Below are 19,089 nucleotides of genomic sequence, written 5' to 3'. Positions count from 1 at the left end.
AATTTAGCCTGCAGCACAAAAGGTAAGAGTCACATTCACGGCATCCACCACCCACTTTTGCATCTGGGCCCACTCACTACAGGCATGTGGCCCAAGGAGGTTGGCCATGAAGGAATGCTGCCCTCAGGCTGAGAAAGATTCCCCACCTCTGTGATAAACTGTAGCCCTCTGCATTGTTGGTGCATTGTTGATTCCAAATGTATTGCAAAGTGAATGTGTTAAGGATTTTTCGGTATAGGAGGAAGGCAGTATCTTTACTAAAGGTAGAAACTTCATTTATTGCAAACCTATTGCCTGTACAGTATTTGTCCCATATAGTGATCACTACATATCCTATATACTAACAGCAAACTTATTCTCTAAATGTCAATTCTTATGCAGCTGAAATGGCACCATCTACACACAAGACAGACCTATCACCAACTTGGGGGAGGGGTGGACTTCATGAGATTTCATAAACTAAAATGCCTGCTAATATCTAGGTGCAAAAATATAGATTCAGCTGCATATATTTTTCAAAATTTATTCAGTATTTCTTCAAAGGTGATTACAAATTCTGGTTGCCTTAATAATAACCACTGGTCCCAATTTCAGGTTGATTTTGTTTCTCTCTACATTGAATGACTAGGCCCAATTATGCCTTTATGTGTGTGAGAAGTATTTCCTTATTTAACCTAAGCAGACCAACCTAGTTAATAGACCTAGGGATCAAAGTGTTTGCTTTTGTGAGGAATGGAACCTGCAATTCTTCCTGCCCCCCAAATCTAAATTCTAATGTAGGTGATGTGTAACAGAAAACTGCAGTGTTCAAACTTCCACATTCAGACCTTCTATGATTACATACCTGTAGAGAACCAAAATCTTTAGAAGCACAAGCTCCAAGAATAGCAGCACCCAGTAGAACAGACTCCACCTCATGTGCCAGGACAACAGGCATGCCTAGACAAGACAACACATCTGTTAGAATGCTCAAAGTAGGGATGGATTAACACACACACACTCGAGGATTATTCTGTATAGCCTTTGTTGGCACAATCACCTGTGTGATTGCATTGGTATCTGTGGTAGATGCCATTTGGGGGCATTTTCTGTGATTGTAGAGACATGAATGGCCTGTCAAATTAAAGCAAAGAAAATGCCACTGTATAGAAAAATAGTAGCTGTCAATTTGCCAAAAAAGTAAAAAAAATAAAAAATCTGCACAGAAACTCTAAACACAGGCTCATTCTTACGTGTCAGCCTCTGAGCTTTCCCTAGTCGTTGGTTAAGCAGCACTGACATCACAGACATCTGGAGGACAGAGTTGCCAGAGTGCTATTTCACTCATGTGATGCTTATGGGCTTCCCATAAGCATCTTATCAGCCACTGAAAGAACAAAATGCTAGACTAGATGGGCCTTTGATGATCTGGCTTTACTATATTGAAAATGATTTTACTGAAGTTCAAAGCATGAGCAGTTGAAAGCCATCCTGAAGGGTTCCAAGGAGGAAGGGCAGAATATGCTAGAATGCTGACATTTCTGTTTTAAGGGTTTAAATATTCTTGTTTTATTGGTAATAAAACTTTTGTGTACTGTCCCTAAAGCTTATATTATAAGGAGTTGCCAGCATGGCACCATGGGCATCAGTGTGTCCACCATTACCCTCTATGGCACAGCAAAAGGTCTCAACAAATATCCCCTCAAAATCAACAATGCACAAGAGACTGTTTGCTTTTCCTGTCCAGTTCCTGTTTGCACTGGCTTACCCACATTACACTGGATGCCAGGATTGGACACCTGCCCCCTTTTCCTTCTGAACAGAGGAGAAATAAAAAAGAGCTTCTGTCTGTGGGTGAGTAAGGCAGTGGCTTCCCTTTTTTCCCCCAGTTCATTGGAGGGGGATTGCAGGAACATGCTCAAACCATTTTGTGGTCATGTCTTCTGCTCTTTTAGATGTCGCAGCCATTTTGTGTTATGCCATGTTCCCATGCCAGCTACTTTGACAGTAGTGCCCTCAATAGTTTTTCAAGATTCTAAATGTGCCCACTAGCCAAAGAAAGTTGGCAACCCTTTCTAGTATCCCCAAAGACCACATAGATGGCTAGCTGGCACCATGAACAGCAGCACTTCTGTTAGGACATGAGGATATACAGCAACATTTTGATTTAATTGCCTTTTTAGGTGTAGATTTCTGAGAGGCCATCAAAATATTACAAAGTGCTTGAGTGTAGATTTTATGAGCTATTTTATTTATTTTTGTATACAGTCATTAAATGTAGCATTCAATAGATATCTTTTATTAATAAATAAAGTATTTATATACTGGCATCTCATAAAATATGAGGACAGTGTACAGCAATATAAAAACATACAAAATCATTAAAAGCAGTACAAAACAATTGTTAAAAAGACCGGTTGTTCAAGAAAATATTAAACAACTGCATAGGTCTATCGGCACAAAAAAGTCTTCAAGTTTTGCCTGAAAGTCATAAGTGGGGATGCCTACCAAATCTCTTTTGGAAGAGTGTTCCACAGCATGGGATGGCTGTGTTTAGGGACAGAATTATAAGCCTAGAGGCAAGGATGGAGTCAGGGTACTACACAGTAAAAGGATAAAATTTGTGACCAAGAGAGAACTTAACTTTTCTGCTGCCTGGTGATTCTCCCCCAACCTCCCAGTTGAGGTTCTTTTGCCCCAGCTAGCTCTGATATTGGAAAGTAGCCTGGCCTAGGAGTTGTGTGGATAAAACCTGCAGGTTCTCAGTGGCAAAAATGTTTTGACACAGAAAGTTGTTTAAACTTATCAGAGAGCTAAATTAAGAATTGAGTTTACAGTTGGCACTTTTTAAAATGTACTTCAAAACTTGGCTGCTTGTGTTCCTACCCCACAAATGCCTTCACAATGAATGTATTCATCTTACCATCTGAACAATATGAATCTGAGGCTTTTAAGTGGTCTATGAAATTATCTATTGGTAGCCTACATAATTAGCTAATGGGAGCCTGCATTTAACAGTAATATATTCAGAATTTTCCTGGAAGAATAGGGGATTGATACAGGAATGTTAGCTATTTTATCGGATAGATTTTAATGAGGGCAAGAGAACCGACAGCATTTTAGTCAGATGAACTCTGACATCCCTGTCAGTCACAGTTCCTACAAACAGGAAAAATTCCAAGGCTGTAGAAAGGCCTCTTTGTCCTACATTGTACTTGGCTGTTAGATACAGTCAAAGGACCCCAGTTTAAAATTTAATAAGAATTATCTATTAATAGATCTTTAATTTTAGACATCAGAAAGCAGCTCTCAATTCCAAGGTGATTTGAATTAGATAAGGAAAGGTGTGGACTTGATAAAGTCTTGTTTGACAAATACAAAGCACCACTGTGGCAATAGCCTGTTGTGTATATCTAGCCTAGGTCAAGACCTTGTGTCATTTGGTTCACTTTTTCTGCTTTCATGAAATGTAATTATATAATGCTGATTTTCATCTTTCTTCCTGCATCAAGGTAGGAAGTCTGGTTTGATGTTCAAGTGATGCAAATCTCCACACTAAATAGCTAGAATCCAAGATTTAGGCTTGATCTAAACCACATTGGCCCTTCTTAATAAGAAGAAAACAAAGATCTGTATGGTTTTGTTTTTCCTCTCAAGGCTTTAGAAAGAAAGATGTGTTCCGCAGGTTAAATACATATTATAACAACTTAATGGATGTTCAAAAATACCTCTGGATAAAGGCTGGTTTTAGGTGAATTTGTGATCTGTTCTTGCAAACACTCAATTTGCTATAAAGATTTTCATCACGTGGATCCAAGAAAATGCGTTATCTAAAGTAGGGTATATTGTATGTTATTAACCAGCTCCTGCTGGTTAGAATGTGCAAACCTTGAGTCTCAGAAAGATCTGAGAAATGCCAAAAACTTGTATATCAGTTGAGAGTGTCCTAAATTAAAGGCATTCCCTTTACTCCTTTGTATAAATATTTACTCATTACAAAACTACAGCCACAGATTTGATACACTCAAACCAATTATCTTAACTGATTACTTGACTGATAAAACATATTGATTTATTTTCAACCAATTTATGAAATAAAACACTTGGAATATCTCTTACACACCTTTGTTCCTGGAGAGCACCAATTCATTTTGATACGGCTTGTACAGAAGACAATACTGGTGGATTGAACTAATATTTCTATGTTGTTGTTCTGTGCCTTTAAGTCGATTATGACTTATGGTGACTCTTATGAATCACAGACTAAATATTTTTGTATAGATTATTATAATGAGGCTCAGATGGATAATAGTATTATAATAACCAAATGTTTATAAAGTTATTAACAGGACTAAGTCACTTGGGGTATCAAACAACTAATACATCTAAATAACAACAACTATTATTATCGTTGTTCTTATAAAACCCTCAGACTAGAGATTGGTACTACACTATAATACAGTAGTAGGGAAACTCAGGTCCGAGGCCGAATGCAACTTTCCAGGCTTCATTATCTAGCTCTTGGGATTTCCCAGGCATGCTTTCCCTGCACAGACCATAACTGTCACTGGCCCACTGGTAAAAATATACATACCTTGCTCTACCCACTTTTTTCTCTCGCCCTGCCTATCACCAACATGTAGCCCTCAGAAGGCTGCCTAGAAGGGAATGTGGCCCTCAGTCTGAAAAAGGTTCTCCACTGTTGCTACACCCTTATGTTCTCTCCCTCCTCTTCTTCCCTTGCCCACGAGGACTTCTATTCTTTTTCCTGACTAACATTAACTATGGTGTAACATTACATCAGGGTAACCATGGTTGGCTTTTAACCCAGGAGTGGCAGCTTATTTGTAATCCTGATTACAGAAAGCCATGGTTTATGTTGATGGCATTTAGTACCTGTGTGCTGTAAGACTGAGCCACAGTTAATATTCACCAGGGAAGAGAGTGGGGGTTCATGTTGGCAAGAGGAAGAAGGAGGGAGTTGAAATGTGCAATCCAATGACAAATTCTCAAACTCCTAACTATGGTTAAAAAGTTGTTAGCATTACATCTTCACTGGCCAATATTCACAGATACTTTCAAAATTCATCTGGCATATGTATGTCTCATAGATATGTGCCTTTATCTTGTTGTTATTGTTACACTGTGTCTTCATCTAAGCCAAAACATGACTAACAGTCATGGTTTTCAAAGGGCTCTGGGGAGTTTTCCGGCTGATAGGGCTGGCTCTCCTGTTGAAACCCTGGTTGGACTGTGGAATACAGAAATGACCCAGGTGGTTGACATGATTGTTCCTGAGCACCCTCTCCTGTGCAGAGCTCGTATGGCTCCATGGTATACCCCAGAGCTGAGAGCGATGAAACAATATAGGAGACGGCTTGAGTGCAGATGGAGACAAACTCCTGGTGGAAGCAATTATACACTGGTAAGTGGCTATGGTAAGCTGTACTTAGGGGCAGTGAGGGCAGCAAAAAAACAATATTTTGCTGCTACTACCAAATCATCAATCTGCCACCCAGCAGAGCTCTTCAGAATTGTCCAGAGGTTGGTACACACTGGCCCCAAGGACATGGTAAAACCATCTGAGGCCCACTCTAATGAATTTGCTAGGAACTTGCAGGATAAAATCTTTAGCATCCGCCAAGACTCCAGTGTTATAGCAGGTGAATCAAGCAGGGTATCCAGAGCACAGCCTTGTCCCAATTTCTTGGATGAGTTTCAGTTGGTACAGCCTGAGGACACTGACAAAGTGCTTGGACAGGTTCGTGCAACCACTTCTGTGCTGGATCCTTGCCCTTCTTGGCTAATAAAAGCTAGCAGGGATGGAACAGCCGGCTGGGCCAGGGAAGTGATTAATGCCTCTCTGCAAGAGGGGGTGGTCCCTGGCTGCCTGAAAGAGGTGGTAGTGAGAGCACTCCTGAAGAGACCCTCCCTGGACCCAGAAAATCTTAAAAACTATGTGTGTGTGTACTGCCTTCAAGTCGATTCTGACTTATGGCGACCCTATGAATAGGGTTTTCATGAAGCTGACAGGCAGTGACTGGCCCAAGGTCACCCAGTGAGCTTCATGGCTATGTGGGGATTCGAACCCTGGTCTCCCAGGTCATCGTCCAACTCCTTAACCACTACACCACACTGGCTCTTTAATAACTATAGGCCGGTAGCAAATGTTCCATTCAAGGGGGAGTGTGACTCTGTTAATTCCCCTTGATCTCTCAGCGGCTTTCATGGTATCCTTCTGGGACTACTGGCTGAGTTGGGAGTGGGAGGGACTGCATGGCAGTGGTTCTTTTCCTACATGGCGGGTTGGCTCCAGAAGGTGGTGCTTGGGGCACATTGTTCGGCACCCTGGACTCTCCAGGATGGGATTCCACAGGAGTCAGTGCTGTCCCCCATGCTGTTCAATATCTACATGAAACCATTGGGTGCGGTCATCCGGAGCTTTGGTGTGCATTGCCATCAGTAAGCTGATGACAAGCAGCTCTATTTCTCCTTTTCATCTTCTTCAGGTGAGGCTGTCAATGTGTTGAACCGGTGCTTGGCTGCGACAATGGACTGGATGAAGACTACTAAACTGAGGCTCAATCCAGACAAGACTGAGATGCTGCTAGTGGGTGGTTCTTCTGACCAGATGGTGGATGTCCAACCTGTCCTGGATGGGGTTGCACTCCCCCTGAAGGAGCAGGTTCATAGCTTAGGGGTTCTCCTAGAACTATCTTTGTCACTTGAGGCTCAGGTAGCCTCGGTGGCATGGAGTGCCTTCTACCAACTTCGGTTGGTGGCCCAGCTACACCCCTATCCGGACAGGGATAACCTGGCTTCAGTTGTCCATGCTCTAGTAACCTCCAAGTTAGATTACTGCAATGTGCTCTACGTGGGGCTGCCTTTGAAGACGGTTCTGCAGTTTGTGCAAAATGCAGCGGCCAGATTGGTAACAGGGACCAGACAGTTCAAACATATAAAACCAGTTCTGGCCCACTTGCATTGGCTGCCTGTATGTTTCCGAGCTCGATTCAAGGTGCTGGTTTTAACCTATAAAGCCTTACATGGCTTAGGACCACAATATCTGATGCAATGCCTGTCCCGATACGAACCCACCCGTACACTACGATCAACATTCAAGGCCCTCCTCTAGGTGCCTATTCTGAGGGAAGCTGGGAGTGTGGCAACAAGGGAGAGGGCCTTCTCAGTGGTGGCCCCCAAATTATGGAATGGTGAGTGTGACGAGGTGCGCCTGGCGCCAACACTGTTATCTTTTCGGCTCCAGGTCAAGACTTTCCTCTTCTCCCAGGCATTTTAGCATGTGTTTTTAAATTGTTTTAAAAATTGTGTTTTTAAATTGTTTTTTGTGTTTTTAAATTTGTATATTTGTTTTTGATGTTTTTAATTGCTGTAAAGCGCCCAGGGATCTTCGGCTATGGGGCGGTAAATAAATTTAATAAATAAATAAATAAATAAATAAATAAATAACAGAAATTAAAACTTTTGGAAATACAAAATTCTTGACATGTTTTGACCATAAAGTAATTCCTTTTGCATTTAAGAGATATCCCTACCCCAATCAAACCTAAGGGCTGCAATCCATATGAATGTTGGTTGTACGCAAATCCCATTGAAATTAATGAAATGTAAGGTGCTACTAATCTTTGCCTCTGGTTTCAGCGGGACCTCTGCACAAATAACTTCCTCTAGATGGGGGCCAAAGTCTAAATAATAATAACAATGCGGTTGAACCTGTTCCTTCACTGTATCCTTAAAACTTACCAATGATGTCTGCATGCATCTGCACAAAGAGAGGGTTCTTGCTCAGTCCACCACACATGAACAGAGTGTTGACATTATGCCCTGCAGCATGCATCGTTTCCACTATATGCCTTGTTCCCAGCTTGAATGTGAGATAAAATAAAGACAAAACCATTAATAAAAGAGGCTGCAAGAAAATAGCTGCTTAAAGTGCGGGGGGGGGAATGGTTATTAGTGCTTTACACTGAGGAAATAGCATCAACTATGTTTTGTCACAGTAAGAATGAGCCAGGCAAGCCTTGGACTCACACACACTTTCCTCTCCTCTTCTGGCCCATGTGCAAGGGGGCAATTGGATGCTTTTGCTTCTGATTTCAATTAAGCACAGTTTAGTGTCACATCTGAACCCTAAACTGTGGTTAAATTTTAGCTATGGGTTGTTGAAACAAGCCAGTTTCATAACTCAATTTTTGTGTGTTGAATGATCAAAAATGGAAATGAAAGCTTCTGAATTCCTCCTCATTATGGCTCTCGAGGAAGGCAGAGCATACAAGCCTGAGGCTTGCTAAGGTTCATTCACATCACAGTAAATTATGATTTATCAAGTTCTGAAAACAGCCAATGGGAACCAAATCCAATGATGTTGTATTTGTGAGCTTCCAATTCTGTCAGATCAAGTAGTATATTTCCTGATCTCTCAGAGTGCAACTCACAATGGAACAGCCATAGGTTACTCCTGTGACAGGCATTAGGTTACAAACACACAAAATGTATTTCCTCATGCAGAAAGTAATTATTGATTTTTATAGCTGGCATAACTTTTTCAACAACAACAAAAAGGATTACATAAATTCAGGGAGATTTCTGCTCACTGCTCTTATCTGTGGTATCTAAATGGGACTTCCATATTCAGAGCCAAATGATAGAAACTGGACATTTATCTGACCAATCAAGGCAATTCTTACATCCATCCTTATGTTTTTGTTTTGGGTAGACACTTATCATTTCTAAATCTTTAGTCTGATCAAGAGACATGCAAGTTCCCTAATGAAGAGATGATCAACAGGACAGGGAAGAAGGCTTCTTACACTGATTGCCCCCATCCCACCAGGGGGAAATTGTAGGAAGCTCTGAAAGCACAACAGTGGGCAAACAGCGTGCTGGTGTTTCTTTTTATGAATCTTTTGATCTGAGCCAGAACCACACACAGAGCTGGGGGTTGCTGGGGAAATCTCTGCTCAGAAACTTCTTCTGTTCCTAGATCATATATGTTTTTTAAAACTATATCTTTACTGAATATCAAAAAGCAAACATATCAATAAAATATCCAATTTAATCTTTAGCAATCAGTACCATTTACTACCAACCAGTCCCATATGGGATTGACCGATAAAAGGCTAAAACAGCTTTCAACATAACATTGCATTACATTAACTCTACCTTTCATTACATATTACTCCTTTACTTCTACTGCCATCATTCTTCTTCCCGGGTAAATAATAACAACATGATTACACCATTGCACATTTATCTCTACTATCCATCATCATTCTTCTTAGGTAAGTATTAACAGCATGATTAATAAATTCATGGCTTTTGATTAACTAGGCCTTATTGATCTGTAACTTCTCCCTCTCTACTAAACCTCTTTTTTCCTTTCTAGGCCTCTGGTTCGCACAACTAAGGAGACAACAACTAATCCGGGATCAGGAAAACCACAAGTGCATACAAGCTCCAGGGGGAGAACAATCATTCCCTTCCATATTTTCAAAATAAAAAAAAAACCTCCATGTTTTCATGAAAGTATTCTTTTTTGCCCTTTGGCTATCCGCAAATGTTGTGTAAGTTTCTCCAATAATGCAATTTGTCAAACTCTTTGATATTTATCTGCTCTAATATTTCTACTTTAAATTCTTTCCAATTCCATGCTATGACTTTCCTCATTGCTTACAAAAGATATCTTAAAAGTTCTTTACAGGGCCGGTGTAACATGGTAAGCAAGGCAGGAGTGTGCAATACTTGAGGGGCGCCAGAGGCGCCACTAAGCCCAAAAACCAAATTTTAAACTCCCTCCCCCATTAAAAGTAACCAGAGAGAAGAGGGGGGGAATGAAGGGAAGAGCGAATAGCCTTTTAAAGAGATATCTCAGGCTCCATAATTCAGACCCCTAAGTCCAGCCACGGCCTGTAGAATGCGTGTCTCGAATTTCTGTTCCATTCACTATGAAAGGGTCGTGTGTGTTTGTCTCGCCGTCTTCTTCCCAAACATGTGACTGCATAAAAAAGGAAGCAGGAAAAGGACAAGGTGGGATCCGACGCAGGCACTCCTGCTGCTTGCTGGACGGAAGGCTACAGTTAGGGCAAGCAAAATAAGCTGCCTCTCGTTGACACCCCAAGCAACTCAGCTGTAGAATTCGTGTGTGTATGTGCGTGAAGTTTTTTGGATGGTGCTGGGTCATGGGCCAGTCACCCTTTCTCAGCCTATTCTTTCTTTTTTATTATTTAAAAGCATTTATTTACAGCTTACTATTTTTTTAAAAAAACATCAATGGAGTACGTCTAAAAAAGCATATTTCATTTAAAAAGAACACAACCAAAAACCAGTAAAACAGCAATATAAAAACATAAACGTGAATAAAACAAATCCAGAAGATTCAAACATGCAGCAATGACACCAGAAAAAAATGGGGGGGGGGACAGGTGGGGCAAAGTGTATTTCTCGGTGAGTGAAAAATACTAGGTGGGGGGTGAACTCATTGTCTGAGGGAGATGCTTGCCCCCCTGCAAACATTTCTCTTATGGGTCAGGGAAAGTCTGGGTAAAAACATAAGTCTTTGGAAGATATCTGAAGCAACTGATGGTTACATATCAATTCTGATGACAATCAATTATTCTGATTGTAAGATATTTTAATGGATCTTAGTCTTTTATTTTTATATTGTTGCAGTCTGACCTAGGACATTATGGTGAAGGGTGGATAAGAAATCCAAGAAATAATAATAACTATTACTTACTTAGATTTATTCCCTCCACCCTAAGGTCCCAAGGTGGATTCCCAAGCAATACAATTTAAAACCAAATAAAAACAACAAAAATCAGCCTACCTCACAGGGTCATTGTGAGGATGAATCTGGTGGGAGAATCATGTATATTGTTCCTTGGGCTCATTGGAGGAAAAGCAAGATTACAAATGTAGTAAATAAAATTATTAATAAATAGAGGGTGGTATTCAACACTTGCCCTACTCAAAGAAGACTCACTGAAGTTAATTATCATGATTAACTTAGGTTTATTCATTTCAATGGGTCTACTCTGAGTAGGACTTAGTTGACTGCAACCCAGAATCTCCAGAGGCAGGAGCAGTATACTTCTCTGAATACCATCTGGTAGGAGATAAACCTGGGGGAGGGTTATTGCCTTCATGCCCTCCTTGTGGGCTTTTCAGAAGCATACAACTGACCACTGTCGAAGCAATGAGACTGGACCTGATGGATCTTTGGTCTGATCCACAAAGGCACTTCTTAGATTCATGACTCTAAAGTGGTGCCTTTATTTGAAAGTAACCTCTATTGAACTCAGTAGGCCTTACTTCTGAGTAAGGATGCATTGGCTACGTCGGTAAAGTTAGTTACTCGGCACGGGAGTAAGATATTGACCTCAGCAAGGATAGAGGTATTCCTTACTTATTTATCTTTTTGCTAAATAAAGGCAATACAAAAAGGTTGTTTTCTTTTTACTTTATTTATTTTACTATTCACACAAAACATTTTCTTACTCCATAATGATTTTCTTATTTGTCCTTATTTGCCTTGTTACATTTTTTATAACATTTGAATTGAAAATGAACCAAAAAAAATTATAAAGGTAAGGGTGCCGATTTATAATTTGCAGGGGAGCGCTGAACACACCAGCACCTGCCCTGCTTCTTTATCTAGATCTTAAACCTTACCAGGTCCTTCAAGAAACCAAGAAGGGCTAGTTGTGAAGTAGGTCTGATCCACTGCCCAGTAATAGAGCTCACCTCTTGAAAGACCTCTTTCCAGAATGGTTGTAACTTGTCCTGGGACCTTTGGGTGAAGGGCAGGTAATAGATGATGATAGGCTTGCACTCGAGGGCAAGCCCACCATGTATGTCCATATGTGCCTATTGAGCTACATCCTTGCCAACATACCAGGGGTACCTCTGGGGTACATCTACTTGCTCTTCATAGAAACAGGAATGCAAAGATTCAGCTTGGCCCTTGCTCATCATTGTTTTTGTTACACCGAAATACATTAAAGGCCCACAAACTTCAAGATCAAACAAACATAGTTAAAAATAAGCAAGTACTCAGCAAAAGCCTTTTTTGCCTCTTCTCTACCAGGAATTTGTGGATTTAAACATAAGATGAATTAAGCCATACAAGGATGAACTGAACTAATAAAAAATGTTATGATGTCCCACATGTAGAACAGGGACATGACATTGTAAGAGACAATGGCATTGAAAGATACAGGTTGATGCAACCTAAATTTTGATTTTTTTCCACAATATCAGAATTCAGTTTTTTAAAAAATCCAACAAAATCATACTGTTTGTGCAAGGACTTCCACTTACAAAAGGGAACGTCCCTTGCCTCTCTGCACCTATCAAATTTGTTTTGGGGGTTTCCCTAACCCTCCAAAGCAGATTTAGGCTGGGGGTGGGGAGATGAGGAAGGTTCTGTTGTGCAAGCTGAAGTCCTTGTGCAAAAGGCCTGACTTATTTAGATAAAACTCTTAGTCTTTGGTAGGTTGTTCCAATAGCTGTGAAAGTGAATCAGGAATACATGAGCCCCTCAGGTCAGCTATACATGTTATTTGGCAAGCACAGTTGCTGCATGAACGCTGGTGTTACACTACTACTTCTCATAGTAATGCGCATAGCATACATCTGTACACATGCATCTTTTAAATGCCTGTGTGCATGTGTCAGGAACCTCTGGCCAAATCGGGCTTCCTAGACATTTGTACATGCATGTATGTCACCTAGTGTGCTATGGAAATGCCTGTGTAAAACTGCCACACATGCAGCGATGACGTTTGCTGCACAAAATAGTATTTGTCCTTGCTCACACTAGGGATGGGCAAAAATGCAACTAAAATATATTTATAGTTTGCACATTCAATATCTTTGCTGCAAGCTTCCAGTGGCTTTTCCTGAAACTGACTAGCTTGCACATGAAACTGACTAGCCTGCTCTTTGCTTTGCCAATGTGAAACCTTCACAGTCTGACCCTGCCTTCAATGGATGAGTAGGCCAGAGCAGGCAAGAAAAGTAAAGGTTTGGGGTTTTTTGGGGGGGGGGACTCTTTTGGGCCCTTCCTGATGCTGCAGCGGCACAGCTGGGATCTCCTCCAAAGTGTGTATGCATGTGGCCAGCAGGGCAAAGCTGGTGACAGGAACTGGGAAGAGTCACAAACAGCAGACTCCCATTGTACAGTCCTTCCTGGCCCCGGCACAGCTTGATCTCAATGTCAGGATTACCCCAAAGGAGTTACTTTCCTAAACATCACTATCCTGATCCTGGAGCCTCCTTCCACCCACCTTTCTCTCCCCCCCATATCCAAGTATATCTCCACTGTCTCCCTCCTCCCCGCAGCAACCTACCCATCATCACTCTCTCAATCCTCTGAAGTTCATAGTCCTCACCTTGACAATCCATCACTCATATGGTGTTCCCATCATCCATATCACTATTAACAACAGTACTCCATTTGACACTCTCTCTCTGTCTCTCTCTCTCTCACACACACACACACAGACAGACAGTCTCTCTCTCACTCTCTGTACCAGCCTTCCCTACACCCCAGCAGGCAGGCGAGAGACAGCCATACCACCTATGTGCCACCCCCTCATCCTCCCTACACTCAGAAAGGTGAAAAGCAGACACCTCCACCCCTGTGCCCAGTTTTTCTCTCTCTCTGCTACCCTTCCCTTCACTCTAGTAAAACATGATCCAAGTGGTTTTTCAGTGGCAAAAAATTGGAACTGGTAAAAGCAGAAGATAGCAGTAAACACACTAACGTAGAATGAAGTCACCTGTCAGTTCTGCACAATGAGAGAGAACCAGGACCACAAGCAAATTCCATCCCTAGCTCACACATCCTTGCTAACCTTGGACACTCTTTTTCTCTACAAAACTCAATTCAGAAGACATTTCAAATCACTTCAACCTTCACTTCATTCTCTGAACGTGTAAACAATTCAAACTTTTAAATGGGTTCAGGGAATTTTTGTCCCATAAATCCTGATCATGTACTCTGGCCCTTTTGTGTACCAATGGTATGTTCTGAAATCAGTGTTTGAATTTCAACCTGATGTTTAGGACAGAAGAGAGCAAAAATCTCAAAAGAAAAATTCCTGCCAAATATGCCCCTTGCCAACCCCAAATACTAAGGAATTCCCTCAACTTTTATACCGAACCCCTTTTGAAGCGTGGCCAAAGTTCACGGCAAGCTTTACAATCTACAGCAAATGTTTCTTCAGACACAGACGGGGTATTTAAGAAAAGAAAGTTAAGTTTCAGCTGTTTAGTAAGGCAGGATTGAGTTTCAAGTGTATTTTGGTTTAAGATAGGTAGTTTTGGCACACTGTAGCAAGCAGAAGGGCAGCTAATGAAATCCATAACATCCTTATTGACACTTCAGAAGGGTATTCGCAGCCAGAGGGCCACAATTTCAATTATGGAAAGAATTAGCTACTCTAAAAAATAAAATAGAATAAAACAAATATCTTATTGAGAACACAAGTATAATTGCCCTTAACACTTGCAGTATTACCACCTGATTACATCAAGGATATTCTTTTCTTTTCTCCACAAACCTCATTTATGAACCATTCAGAGTATCCCACTGAATGTCAACACATTCATAAATGACCACATATAGCCTTGGTTCATATGCCATATGAAGCCATGGGCAGGGAACCTCTGGCCTGCCAGGCTTCCTAATTTGGCTTGCAAAGACCTGATGTCAGGTGAGGGATAGGTACAGCCATGGTTACAAAGGAACAACTGAGAATGTTAGTATGCAATCCCAATTGTCCCTTTGCAAGCATGGTTTCCATGTGCCAAGCGCAAACTGCTCTGTTTTTGTCCCAAGTCAGATCCACTTGGGAGCTCCGGTTAGAACCTCCCAAATGGAGTTAATTTTTGCCAAAAGCTGTGGAGTTTGTATTCAGCGCTGAATTTAACTTTAGCACTGAATACAAACCCTGCTAGAATTGGTTTTAATTTCAAGGTCTCAATTGGAGTCCCTGGACGGAGCCAATGCCTGCCAAAAGCATTCCCACGTGGAATGAATCACACCAGTGCTTACATTTGGTGCAAATTTAAACAGCACTGAATGCAAGCCTCACTGCCAAGGAACAACTGGGAGAACACAACTTAGAATGCACTGCTGATTGTTTCTTTGCAACAGTACTTTCATTCAGCTCTGTTTAAATTCAGTGCTGGTGGTAAACCCTGCTGCTTTCTGGAGGGTTATGGATGCACCTGATACGATAAGTAGTCACATGGTTGACAGGTAGACCGACCAGCCCATCTGCCAAAAGTGTCCCATGGAGAAGTTTGACCCAACCCTGAGCTAAGCCATGGTTTGTGTAAGCCATGGCTTATTTTGCAAACCTCAAACCATGAGTTGTCCCACAGAAGGTCAAACAAACCATGTCTTGTTTCATTAAAACTTGGTTTGCTGTCCCCCTGCCAGCTCTTCATTGTTTGTTGAATATCTTGAGTATTTTTTGGGAGCCTAGTGCAGGCATCAACTCAGCATATCACCAACCCCATACTGATTGGTCACCTGCACATATGAAGCAAGGAAATCTCTTTGGAGCTCTTTGACCAATTTTGGGAGCAGCCAAGCCATACCAACTTCTCCACCTTTCCCCATTAAAGAAAAGCCCAATATTAGCTGGAATTTCTTTCTCCCCAGGACTCAAGGCTCCAATGTGTAATTCTACCCCAAGGCCCAGATCTTTGTGTGAAGTGAATTCCTGACAAAACATATGAGTTTTTGGAGGAAAAAACAAAAACAAAAAACAGCACAGGGGCAGTTTTATAAAATGCATCAAACTCCAAAAATATGCACACACCCAAAGGGGGAGGCATTGATTGGTTAAGTTGGGTTAAATTGATTATGAGGAGCAATATCTGAGGAGGGGGTGATTAATTGCTTTCCCATCCATGGCGGGGCTAAATAGGAGGGTTCTTGGGGTGAGTTGTTGCTGCTGGTATAAATACTTAAATGGGTCTGTTCAAGTCAGTCTCAATTTTTTTTAAAGGGAAAAAAAGGTGGCTGTCTGACCTGCATGATAACATTGCTGTAGTTGTTATGAGTGTAGTAAATAACCACAACAAATGATCTTAGAATACACTACTTGCTTTTTAAATAATTTAAATCTTAAATTTACCCAAGAGTGAGCATCTGAGCATCTTAAATGTCTTTTGACTCCCTTCACCTGAAATGCCATACCTGGTCTAGCATTGAATGATGAATAATAACTGGTTTACAACTCAAGAAACTTTGCATGGTTATTTGTATGGTTTACGGTTGGCATTGAGGGACAGCAGGGCTATTGTGCCCTTTATTTTCTGCCTGCCTCACACCTGTTAAACAGGGCAAGATTTTTCAAGTACGGAAATACAAGTATGGGAAAAGCTGCTGCTGACATTCTGTCTAGTTAGACAACTTACTTGTTTGTGGTCCCTGATTTACTTTTGGGCCCTCCACACCCAACAGTTGTTTTAACCCAGCAGTTGTTGTCTGTGTCTTATTTCGGCCCTAGGCTGTAAACAAGAGTTTGTGAAAATAACAGAGTTCGGAGCACCATGTGGACTGTAAATCACGTGTTTGCAAATTGCAGCCAATCAGCTTACATGTAGAATTGAAAGCTGATTGAAAACTCACTTATTTCCCCCCCTCCAAGGATTATATTTCTGTACCATATGGAGTTCGAACTTTTTAAACCTTGCCAGTTTTACTTTTATGAATGCTTGCCTTTATTATTTTTCCAACAGCTGCTATGAATCCCTATATATAGGGATTCATTTATAAAAAAATGTAAATGTACTGCCTTCAAGTCGATTCCGACTTATGGCGACCCTATGAATAGGGTTTTCATGAGGCTGAGAGGCAGTGACGGGCCAAGGACACCCAGTGAGCTTCATGGCTATGTGGGGATTCAAACCCTGGTCTCCCAGGTCATAGTCCAACTCCTTAACCACTACACCACACTGGTTCTCGGGATTCATTATATATATATATATATATATTTATTATATACATATAAAATATATAAATATATATAAATAAATATATATAAATATATATATTTAATTCACATAAAATCGCAAATTGGACAGGTTCGTGCAACCCCTTCTGTGCTGGATCCTTGCCCTTCTTGGCTAATAAAAGATAGCAGGGATGGACCAGCCAGCTGGGCCAGGGAAGTGATTAATGCCTCTCTGCGAGAGGGGGTGGTCCCTGGCTGCCTGAAAGAGGCGGTAGTGAGACCACTCCTGAAGAGACCCTCTCTCAACCCAGAAAATCTTAATAACTATAGGCTGGTAGCAAATGTTCCATTCCTGGGCAAGGTCCTTGAACAAGTGATGGCAGACCAGCTCCAGACACTCTTGGATGAGACCAATTATCTGGATCCATTTCACTCGGGTTGCAGGCCTGGTTTTGGCACGGAAACAGCCTTGGTCACCCTGTATGATGATCTCTGTCGGGAGAGAGACAGGGGGAGTGTGACTCTGTTGATTCTCCTTGATCTCTCAGCGCCTTTCGATACCATCGACCGTGGTATCCTTCTGGGAAGACTGACTGAGTTGGGAGTGAGAGGGACTGCATGGCAGTGGTTCCACTCCTACTTGGTGGGTCGGCTCCAGAAAGTGGTGCTTGGAGGACATTGCTTGGCACCCTGGACTCTCCAGGATGGGGTTCCGCAGGGGTCAGGTCTGTGCCCCATGCTGTTCAACATCTACATGAAACCATTGGGTGCGGTCATCCGGAGCTTTGGAATGCGTTGCCATCAGTATGCTGATGACAAGCAGCTCTATTTCTCCTTTTCATCTTCTTCAGGTGAGGCTGTCAATGTGCTGAACCGGTGCCTGGCTGCAACAATGGACTGGATGAAGACTACTAAACTGAGGCTCAATCCAGACAAGACTGAGATGCTGCTAGTGGGTGGTTCTTCTGGCCAGATGGTGGATGTCCAACCTGTCCTGGATGGGGTTGCACTCCCCCTGAAGGAGCATGTTCGTAGCTTGAGGGTTCTCCTAGAACCATCTCTGTCACTTGAGGCTCAGATAGCCTCGGTGGCATGGAGTACCTTCTACCAACTTTGGTTGGTGGCCCAGCTACACCCCTATCTGGACAGGGATAATCTGGCTTCAGTTGTCCATGCTCAGGTAACCTCCAAGTTAGATTACTGCAATGCACTCTACATGGGGCTGCCTTTGAAGACGGTTCTGCAGTTTGTGCAAACTGCAGCGGCCAGATTGGTAACGCGGACCAGACAGTTCGAACATATAAAACCAATTCTGGCCCACTTGCATTGGCTCCCTGTATGTTTCCGAGCTCGATTCAAGGTGCTGGTTTTAACCTATAAAACCTTACATGGCTTAGGACCACAATATCTGATGCAAAGCCTCTCCCGACACAAACCCACCCGTACACTACGCTCAACATTCAAGGCCCTCCTCTAGGTGCCTATTCTGAGGGAAGCTGGGAGTGTGGCAACAAGGGTGGCCCCCAAATTATGGAATGATGCCCTTGAAGAGGTGCGCCTGGCGCCAACACTGTTATCCTTTTGGCACCAGGTCAAGACTTTCCTCTTCTCCCAGGCATTTTAGTATGTGTTTTTAAATTGGTTTTTAAAAATGTGTTTTTCAATCTGTATATTTATTTTTAATGTTTTTAATTGTTGTAAACCGCCCAGAGAGCTTCGGCTATGGGGTGGTATATATATACAATAAATAAATAATTAAATAAACTGGAGTATCACATTACTGTGATATACTCTGTATACAAGAGCCACTTAGCCTTGGAAGCATTTTGTTTTCATGTTGCTCTTGCTGCGCAGCTCTGTAGTTTGGCATGTCTGAGACAGGGCTGGTAAGCAAACCACAGTTAATAAACGATGCCAGGTTCACATGTAATGACAAGTCACAGTTAGAACAAACCAAGATTCATAAGACAACAACAAACTATGCCTTGTGACTGTGGTTTGTTGGGGACAAACAAACCAGTGGACTGTGTTCACACAATCAAGCAAACCATGGTGAAACTTAGCATTATGGGTGATCTAGGTTATTCATACTCCCACTACCTCCAGTCACATTCTT

At 41.8% G+C, this 19,089-nt stretch overlaps 1 protein-coding gene across 11 annotated transcripts in view; it reads right to left on the bottom strand.

Moving 5' to 3' along the window:
- Positions 1-19,089, bottom strand: part of FGGY (FGGY carbohydrate kinase domain containing) — a 274,220-nt gene that overhangs the window by 61,762 nt on the left and 193,369 nt on the right. For all 11 annotated transcript variants that reach the window (XM_061633210.1, XM_061633206.1, XM_061633207.1 and 8 more), the window contains 2 exons: positions 7,744-7,864; positions 845-939 (listed from right to left, as the gene is read on the bottom strand). In XM_061633210.1, the coding sequence (XP_061489194.1) occupies positions 845-939; positions 7,744-7,864 (216 nt within the window). The remainder of the gene's footprint in view (positions 1-844; positions 940-7,743; positions 7,865-19,089) is intronic.

This window comes from Rhineura floridana, chromosome 6, assembly GCF_030035675.1.
Source record: "Rhineura floridana isolate rRhiFlo1 chromosome 6, rRhiFlo1.hap2, whole genome shotgun sequence".
Lineage (NCBI taxonomy): Eukaryota > Metazoa > Chordata > Lepidosauria > Squamata > Rhineuridae > Rhineura > Rhineura floridana.
This window is presented reverse-complemented; position numbering and strand designations above follow the sequence as displayed.